Raw genomic sequence first — 8,620 nt, forward strand, 5'->3', positions numbered from 1 at the left:
TGTGTATTGCGTTAACTGTTGACAAAGTATTATCTGGCATTGCTTGTCAAACGGCACTGCATCATTGACATGTAAATTATACATTCATAAGTCCGTCACTGATTGACTTTGCCTTTGTCTTTGTCTTTGTCTTTGTCTTTGTCTTTGTCTTTGTATTGCTCTGGTCATTCTATTTTAATTGGTTGGCTGGCTCATGGTTGGCAAGATAGTCTTTGTTGATTTAGTTGTCGTTCAGTGTTGAGAAGGTGAACAATATTCGTCAGAAAATCGTCACGAAAAACAAAATATTACCGGTTTTTATTCAGCGCAACAGAAATTTTTTTTCAACAAAGTGAGCTCAGTGATCAACTCTTTTTTTCTTATTTAATTCCAGGAATTCGATTTTTTTATTTAGTTAAAAATTGAGAAATTTAGTTGCAAGTTATTTAGTTATTTTAGAAGAAAAATTATTGCTCGCAACAGATAAGAATCTTGTTATTTGAAATAAATATTACGAGCACCCAACTCAAAGTGAATAGAATTCTTCCACTTATCAAACCAACAAACAAACAAAAAATCAATCAATGCAAATATAAGTTATATTCACGCTTTCATTGTATCCAACTCTAATAAGTTTTTGATTGGGCGTTAGACCAAAAACTTGTATTTCAATATTTCAAATCTCTGTGCATTCTGGTTTTAGCAACAACAACAAAATACATGAAACCAAATCATTAAAAATTAATGTGACCTTGACACAACCAGTAAACCCAAACATCTAGTGATAACAAACGAACAAAATTCTGTATGTAGCTTTAAAAATAATTTCAATAACATTTAGTTTTGTTTTTTTTTTCATTTGATATTTAGCTTGTCAGCTCCGCAAGATGAGCAAAATACTTTTTTTGTTCGGTATGTGACAAAATCGGATAGCTGTAATTATTGTTAAAACTATTAATCAATATGTTTTTTCTTTAGTGTGTTCGATTGTGATTTTTTGCGATGCACAGTCACAAGTGGACGTAGACAAGTTGTTTCATGCCAATCCACCATCATTATCACCAAATAGACCTCCAAATGTCCAAAGGCCACTACAAGCACAAGCTCAAAGCATTGATTCAACCAATCCCATATTTGAGTCCGATGATGAATTAAAACCATACAGAGGATCACGACACGATGAATTTGATTGGGCACTAACAAAAGTATTTAAATCAATTTCAGACATTTTTCACAAACAATACTAATGATGTCACCTTTGAATACTTCTAGAAAGTTTTGGATACCAATGAGCAAGAAAATACTGTGGTTTCACCATTCCTTGTGAAATTGCTTCTATCGATATTGGCCGAAGCAGCTGGACAAGACACTAGTACACATCGAGAATTGTTAACTATTCTGCCAAGCATTCGTACTGAAGAAGAGATTCGTGAATTATATGGAAGAACATTCGGCTCTCTTTTAGTAAGTTCACAAGCAGTGTAATCTGGCAAAAAACATGTTTTCTGTGTTTAACTTATAGAATAAAAATCTCTATGCATCCAACAGAAAGAAAGTTCGGACTATGAGTTAAATTTAGGAGCAAAGTTGTTCGTAGACAGATTTATTCAACCACGACAAAAGTTCGCCGCAATTATTAAATCTTTCTATTATTCTGGTAACTTTCACGCAATAATATTTGAATATGTATAGATTCTTGTTATTGTTATCGTTGTTATTTACAGATGTTGAATCCGTAGACTTTGCGCGTTCACAAGAAGCCGCTAATATAATTAATTCTTGGTGCGCAAATGCAACAAAAAATCACATTAATGACATTGTGACTCCCGGTAAGTCCATTCAACGAAATTGCCAACTGGGGATTTACCACTTTTTTCAAGTACATTTTTAAATAGAATGACGTTTATTTATTTTTTTCAAACACAGATGACGTAGCACGTTCGGTGATTTTGCTCATAAACACAATTTATTTCAATGGATATTGGAGCAAACCATTCGCTGAAAATCAAACTGTTGCTCGAAATTTCAACATAAACTCCAAAGCATCTTTGCCTGCGAATTTTATGACCAAAACGGATGATTTCTACTACTCTGAATCAACTGAATTAGATGCCAAAGTTCTACGACTCCCATACAAAGTAATTAAATTCAATTTGGTATTAGGACTATTTTGGCCATTATATTCATCATTGTTGATTTTATAGGGCTACAAATTCGCCATGTACATAGTTTTACCGAACAAAGTAGATGGTTTAGATGAACTTATCTCCCGGGTCGACAGTTCGTATCTTCATCGCACCCAAATTCTTATGGAAAAGGTCGAGGTCAAGGTGTCAATACCCAAGTTCAAGTTCACCAACACTGTTAAACTGAACGAAATCTTGAAAGCTGTAACTAGTTTTTGCATATTTTCATTAGTAGTCAAACAGCATGACTTATATGGCATTATAAATTCCCTTCTGATCTCATTTTAGCTCGGCATCCGGCAAATGTTCACTCTTCAAGCTTCATTCCCGCAACTAGTACGTGGAAATGTGGTTCAAGATCGCTTGCAGGTTTCAAATGTTCTACAAAGAACGGGTATTGAAGTAAATGAAAAAGGAAGCACCGCGTATGCAGCAACCATTGTTAGCTTAGTAAATAAGTTTGGCGCAAGCATTGAATTTAATGCCGATCGGCCGTTTTTGTTCTTGATTGAGGATGAAACTACCAGTACTTTGATCTTCACCGGAAAGGTTACTAAACCAGAATGAAAGAATGTGTCAATTGAATGTCAAATACTCAGAATATTTTAAAGTAAAGCAGAGAATGAAAATAAAAATAAATAAGAATTTATTTATTTATTTATTTATTTATTTTGATTTGCAAGAAAACGACTCCAAGAGTCGTGAAGAACCTGATCTTTTCGTGTTTGTACAATATAGGGTATTTTCGTACAATAGTTAGTTATTGTAGTCTTTCTCGATTGGAATAAGAATTTGGTCTATAAAATTTAACACAAATTAACCTAACCAATACCTAACCAAATATCCCATTCAGGTAATTGTCGTTTTTTTCTGAACCTTCTTATCTACCATCATCTCCTGCTGATTTGTAAATGTTTGAAATAATGTGTCCTTTGACCATTTCAACAATGAAATGATTCCAATCAAATTATGCAGCTCGAAAAAAGAGAATAATTTCAATGATAATTCGTTTGTATGTTTGAGAATAGAATTTTTTCGGAAATTTATTGATTCTTTTTAAAAAAATACAAGTATTATTCATTACAAAAAAGAAATTACACAGAAATACCTCTAATGTTTATTCGATTTAAATCTTAAACTAAGGCTGAGAGTATTTTTTGGAATCGAATGAGTTCCATTTCAGAAAAATTACATATATTTCTTTTTCAAACTCAAGCAATTAAAATTATTTTCGTTTGGTTCACATCGAAATGTCGATAGTTTATTATGTGCAGTTATCAATTTTTGGACCACCTGTATTACGTAGTACTTGGTTCAAAGTGGTCAACAATGGGTATTTACCACAGCCACAGCTACCCGTGAAGTCATCAAGCTAAAAATTAAATGTGAATAAAATATCATGGAAAATTCCAATCTGAATGAACAGGAATACAATAGAATGGAAAGATCTTTTGATACATACATCCAAGGCCCAGATCATGCCGCCACCAAGATTCAGATCACGCATGAATTTCGCTTTAACACGAACATTCTCCACGTCATCATATGACACCCATTGGTTTCCTTTGAAAGCGTACGGTCCGATTCGATTTTGATTATCACGTACAACAGTGAATCCGTCGCGATTGGTTTTTTCGCAAATTTCATAGTATGACAAGAAACCGTTGGCTCTGTATTAGATTATATAATACTATATTTAAATATATCATCATAATATTTTAACACTTTTACCCTCACCTGGTGTATTTTCCAGCTTCACCTCCACCATATGATGGCGCGTTCAAGTCATGATTTTGAGTACCCAACACAAATGATTGACCATAGCAAGGCACACCCATTACGATTTTCCTTTTTTGACAAAGCAAATAAAACGCATTGTATGAATATGGCTAGAAAAAAATTAATAAATTTTAATTGGATACCTACCTGGATGGGGCCCCTTCAGAAATCCAATAATTGATTGTGAAGTTGGAATTGAAATAATCCCATTTGTCACCTGGATAATAATAAAGTGGTGCAACATGGCCCGTTTGACGATCCCATTGACCATGGAAATCGTATGTCATCACGGCGATCCAGTCTAAGTATTTTGCCAATTTTGGGATTTCATAGCCAGTATCAATTACCATTTTGCTAGGACTAACAGCAGCTGACAACAACCATCCACGCGGTTTGAATTCTTCAGATAGTTCTTTGACAAATTGTGCGAACGCCTGTTTCTCTTCTTTTTTTCCTTTATAACATTCCACTTGCCTAGAGTTGCACAAAATGCGATATGTTAATATCATCTTAATATCGGTACTAATATTATGATATTAATAATATTTTGATACTTCGTATCAACTGTATACTTGCCAACAAACCGGATATTCCCAATCAAGATCTAAGCCATCAAAGTTGTACTTTTCAATGAATTCGATAACATTTGTGATGAAATTGTAACGTGCATTTTCACTCAATACGAGACGACTGTATTTATCACCGGCAGAATCATTCCATCTGTAATTAAATTTCAATAGTTAATCTTTCGTTTAAATTTTTTTCAAATTTGTATTAACGCACCCTCCAATGGCAATCAAGACTTTTATTCCCTTCTTGCGAAAATCGGTAACACGTTCATAGAAATTGTTATCAATATCGGCCCATGAGTCGTGTGATTTGATAGTAAGCGTTGCGCCATCCAAAACAGCGAATCCGTAGATGATATGCGTACACAGATTTTCATCGATGTTCTCTTCATTTAGGAAAAACCGGTAAGATTTAAAATAAAGTCATATTAAATAAAAAGAAGGTAGTTGTTAGTAGTCTTGGCTTCGAAAAAAATTCATTTTGTTCGTTCGTTCGTTCGAAAATTCAGAAAAAAAACTTTTTTGTTCGTTCGAAAATTCAGAAAAAAAAAATTGTGTTCGTTCGTTCGGAAATTATGGCTTGTTCGACCGCTTGGTTTTTTTTACATTTAAAATACATAGGAAGGAAATTTTATTTTGAATTCTTTGGGCAATAATGAAAGTAGAGTGAGTTTTACGGACTTTGTAATGAAAGTGGAGACTTCTTTTGACATCGAAATGGTCAAAATCATGTTTGGCGGTTTATCACAATTTTTTGCATTTTCTGAAAACTGGTAGGAGATAATGACTTAGTGTCTTCGGCAAAGTTGCTTCAGACAACTATTCCTTATTATTTTCTATCAGTTTCGTGAAAAACCCAAAAAAATTGCGAAAAAATGCGATAAACCGCCAAAAATTGACGTTCTCATCTTTGATCATTTTGCATTCGAAAGAAATGTCTTCTTTCATGACAAAGTCAGTGAAACACACTCAACTTTCAGTCTTACCCAAAGAATTAAAAATTCAATTTGCTTCCTATGTATTTTAAATGTAAAAAAACTGAACGGTCGAACAAGCCGTAATTCCGAACGAACAAACGAACACAATTTTTTTAAAAAAATTTACCCATATGCGTTTTTTGCGTCAAACCTATTTTTTGGGTATATTTGTCCGTTGGAAAACATAAAAAATTATATAATATTGTTTTGTTCGTTCGTTCGTCCGAAAATTTGAAATAATTTTTTTTTGTTCGTTCGTTCGTTCAAAAATTTACTTTTTTTAGATCAGTCTAGTAGTTGTTTTACCTGGTAGGAATTTTCCTTCACCAGGTCTGTACCAAGCCCAGTTTGTGAAGTAACAAACCTATGAGAAGATTTTCCAAATAAGTTACGGAAGAAGATTTAAATTAAATTTTTACAAAATTAGCATGACATCTTTGCCAAATTTATACCATTTTGAATTTTCCATCGTCTTGAATGTTTTCGATCGGTGAATCCGTTGGACGTGGTGGTCTTGGTTTACGTGTTGTTGTAGTTGTAGGTCTTGGCGATGTAGTAGGTCTATTTGGATCAAATGGTGTTGTTTGGCAATTTACATTTCGTGGCCAATCACAATTGTTAGATTCAGCGTTCCAGTACAAGCCACTTGGACATGCTTGCGGAAGTGGGTGGCCATTATTACACAAATAATATTTGTTACAGTCTGATGGATGAGCTGTGAATTGCTGAGAACACGTAGTTGGCTCTTCGACATCAACTGGAATGTATTCATTTGTGATTGTCTGCGATGTGGTTGTAGTGGTTGTAGGTCTTCTGGTTGTGGACGTTGGTTCAACTGTGGTTGTGGATGTTTCACCAACAATCACAACATCGTTATCACTTGAAGGTATGTTATCTTCGACTGAAATAAAAAATCAAATAGAAAATCATGGAAAAAAAAATTTAAATGAAAAACAACACGAAAAAAGGATTTATTGCAATACAAACCTTCTGGTGTTTTTTCTAGTTGACATTTTGGATGTGGTCCTGGATAATTTCTCAATACACGATTGATTGTTCTCAAAAGTGGATATTCTTCACAACCACAGTAGTTTTTGAAATCATCCAAACTAAAATTAATGGAAAAACATTATTGAATTAATAAAAATTTAATAAATCTTCATAAATGGAAAATTTAAAGTAAAAATTACTCCAAAGCCCAAATCATGGCACCGCCCAGATTCATTGCCTTAACAAATTCGCTTTTATGTCGAATCATTAAGGCATCATCGAATGATACCCATTGATCTTTTTTGTATGCATATGGCCCCATTCTTCCTCTTCTATCACGGACGACGTTCCAACCTTGCTTTTGGATTCGTTCACAAATTTCATAGTAAGACAAGAAACCGCGAGCACGTGTTGCTTCACCAGCCTCACCACCACCATATGTTGGTGAGTTTAAGCCATGCCGTTTATTCTCAGCCAACGAAAATGATTGACCATACATTGGCATTCCCAAGATCAATTTCCTTGGATCAGCCCCCTTTTCAATCCAATAATTAATTGTGAAATTTGTGTTAAAAACTGGAGTAGTATCCAACGGATGGGCGTACATTGGAGCGACATGTCCTGATCCAATAAAAAAAAGAAGACATTAGAATCATTTAACTGAATGAATATGAATAATGAACTTACCTGTTTGCTTGTCCCATTGGCCATGGTAATCGTAGGCCATGACTGCAATCCAATCGAAATATCTTGATAATGTTGGTACTTCGTAGCCAGCATCAATAACTGTTTTGCTAGGTGATACAGCCGACGACAAGAGCCAACCTCTTGGTTTGAATGCTTCCGCCAATTCTTTGACGAATTGTGCGAAGTATTGTTTTTCATCAGCGTGGCCCTTGTTGCATTCCACTTGCCAGCACACAGGATATTCCCAATCGAGATCCAATCCATCAAAGTTATGTTTTTCAATGAATTCAATAACACGCATGATAAATCTGGAACGAGCTGCAGCATCACGGACCAAGCGTGAATATTTATCACCAGCTGAATCGTTCCATCCTCCAATTGCAACAGTCACTTTTACACCCTTCTTTTTGTAAGCAACGACTCGTTCATAGAAGCGATTATCGAAGTCGGCCCAAGTGTCATGTGGCTTAATCGTCAATGAGTCACGATCAAGTACAGCAAAACCATAAACAATATGCGTACATAATTTAGCGTCAATATCTTCTGGAAGATACTTTCCACCTCCTTGCCGATACCAAGCCCAATTGGTGAAGTAGCAAACGACTTTGTAATCCGAACCCTGTGAGATTGAGCTAAGATCAGTGTTTGTGCTTTCTCCACCAACTGAACCTTCGTTTGGAATTTCTTCGATTATTTCCGCATCGCTCTCTAGTTCACTTTGTGGTGGTACTGCTGCTGTTGTCGGTTCCTGTTGTGGTGCAGAAGCAGCTGAATCCGGACGTTGATCTAATGCATTTGGCGGTTCAGCTAGCACAGATTGCAATTCAGTTAATAGTGGATGTACACCTTCACCACAATGATCCTTAAAATCGTCCAAATCCAAAGCCCAAATCATTCCTCCGCCTAAACCAAGTCGTCGCATAAATTCAGCTTTCTGACGAATCATAGCTTTGTCATCGTAGGATACCCATTGATTTCCTTTGTAAGCATATGGTCCCATACGACGTTTTGGATCTTGAACAACGGTCCATCCTTTGTTGTTGACTCGATCACATATCTATTTTTTTAAATAACAATTATATGAATCTTAAAATAATATTTCAAAGAATTATGAAAAATTTACTTCATAGTATGCTAGGAATCCAGCAGCTCTTCAGAGGAACGACGACGATGCCAAAAATATATATGGAAAAAAGAAAAATCGATTTAATGTAAATTATTATCGCCATAACGTTTGTTTCAAAGAGATGAAAATACATGAATAAATAGTTAAATCATCAAGAATCGGATGACTGAATTGAATTCTACATTTTTCAAGCTCCGTGACGCCAGCCCCCCTCCCCCGGAATTTTGTTTTGAGAAATTACAAATCTAAACCCGCTATCGTGTTCTACGAAATTTGTGCTAATTATTGCTCGCTCCCCAGAATTTGTGCTGCAACTGGTGACGAGCA

At 35.1% G+C, this 8,620-nt stretch overlaps 2 protein-coding genes across 6 annotated transcripts in view; one reads left to right on the plus strand and one right to left on the minus strand.

Moving 5' to 3' along the window:
- Positions 1–2,814, plus strand: LOC129568649 (serine protease inhibitor 27A-like). Of its 4 annotated transcripts, none has more exons than XM_055446814.1 (9): positions 1–71; positions 850–891; positions 958–1,184; positions 1,252–1,443; positions 1,528–1,636; positions 1,704–1,808; positions 1,906–2,117; positions 2,184–2,369; positions 2,454–2,814. In XM_055446814.1, exons 2-9 carry the CDS (start codon positions 867–869, stop codon positions 2,730–2,732), a joined length of 1,335 nt encoding a protein of 444 aa, XP_055302789.1. In that variant the 5' UTR covers positions 1–71; positions 850–866; the 3' UTR covers positions 2,733–2,814. The 4 variants fall into 4 exon arrangements, with proteins under 4 accessions (XP_055302789.1, XP_055302785.1, XP_055302787.1 ...); XM_055446810.1 differs by having other exon boundaries at positions 64–331; XM_055446812.1 differs by lacking the exon at positions 1–71 and adding an exon at positions 363–510.
- Positions 2,815–3,182: 368 nt separating this feature from the next.
- Positions 3,183–8,620, minus strand: part of LOC129568650 (probable chitinase 10) — a 12,755-nt gene continuing 7,317 nt past the window's right edge. For both annotated transcript variants that reach the window (XM_055446816.1, XM_055446815.1), the window contains 12 exons: positions 8,291–8,318; positions 7,168–8,224; positions 6,681–7,101; positions 6,478–6,599; positions 5,943–6,391; positions 5,797–5,854; positions 4,728–4,899; positions 4,521–4,664; positions 4,092–4,418; positions 3,903–4,013; positions 3,628–3,835; positions 3,183–3,537 (listed from right to left, as the gene is read on the minus strand). In XM_055446816.1, coding sequence (XP_055302791.1) covers positions 3,430–3,537; positions 3,628–3,835; positions 3,903–4,013; positions 4,092–4,418; positions 4,521–4,664; positions 4,728–4,899; positions 5,797–5,854; positions 5,943–6,391; positions 6,478–6,599; positions 6,681–7,101; positions 7,168–8,224; positions 8,291–8,318 — 3,205 coding nt within the window. In that variant the 3' untranslated portion in view covers positions 3,183–3,429. The remainder of the gene's footprint in view (positions 3,538–3,627; positions 3,836–3,902; positions 4,014–4,091; positions 4,419–4,520; positions 4,665–4,727; positions 4,900–5,796; positions 5,855–5,942; positions 6,392–6,477; positions 6,600–6,680; positions 7,102–7,167; positions 8,225–8,290; positions 8,319–8,620) is intronic.

The sequence above is a fragment of the Sitodiplosis mosellana genome, unplaced genomic scaffold, assembly GCF_009176505.1.
Source record: "Sitodiplosis mosellana isolate CC-2019 unplaced genomic scaffold, AAFC_SMos_1.0 Smas_scaffold_21, whole genome shotgun sequence".
Classification (NCBI taxonomy): Eukaryota; Metazoa; Arthropoda; class Insecta; order Diptera; family Cecidomyiidae; genus Sitodiplosis; species Sitodiplosis mosellana.

Bases quoted from the DNA above. Each gene is read 5' to 3' on its own strand.
- LOC129568649 (XM_055446814.1), top strand. From the start codon at position 867: ATGAGCAAAATACTTTTTTTGTTCG. The intron at 892-957 runs GTATGTGACAAA...TTTTTTCTTTAG, and splicing joins CAAAATACTTTTTTTGTTCG to TGTGTTCGATTGTGATTTTT. The intron at 1,444-1,527 runs GTAAGTTCACAA...TGCATCCAACAG, and splicing joins GAACATTCGGCTCTCTTTTA to AAAGAAAGTTCGGACTATGA.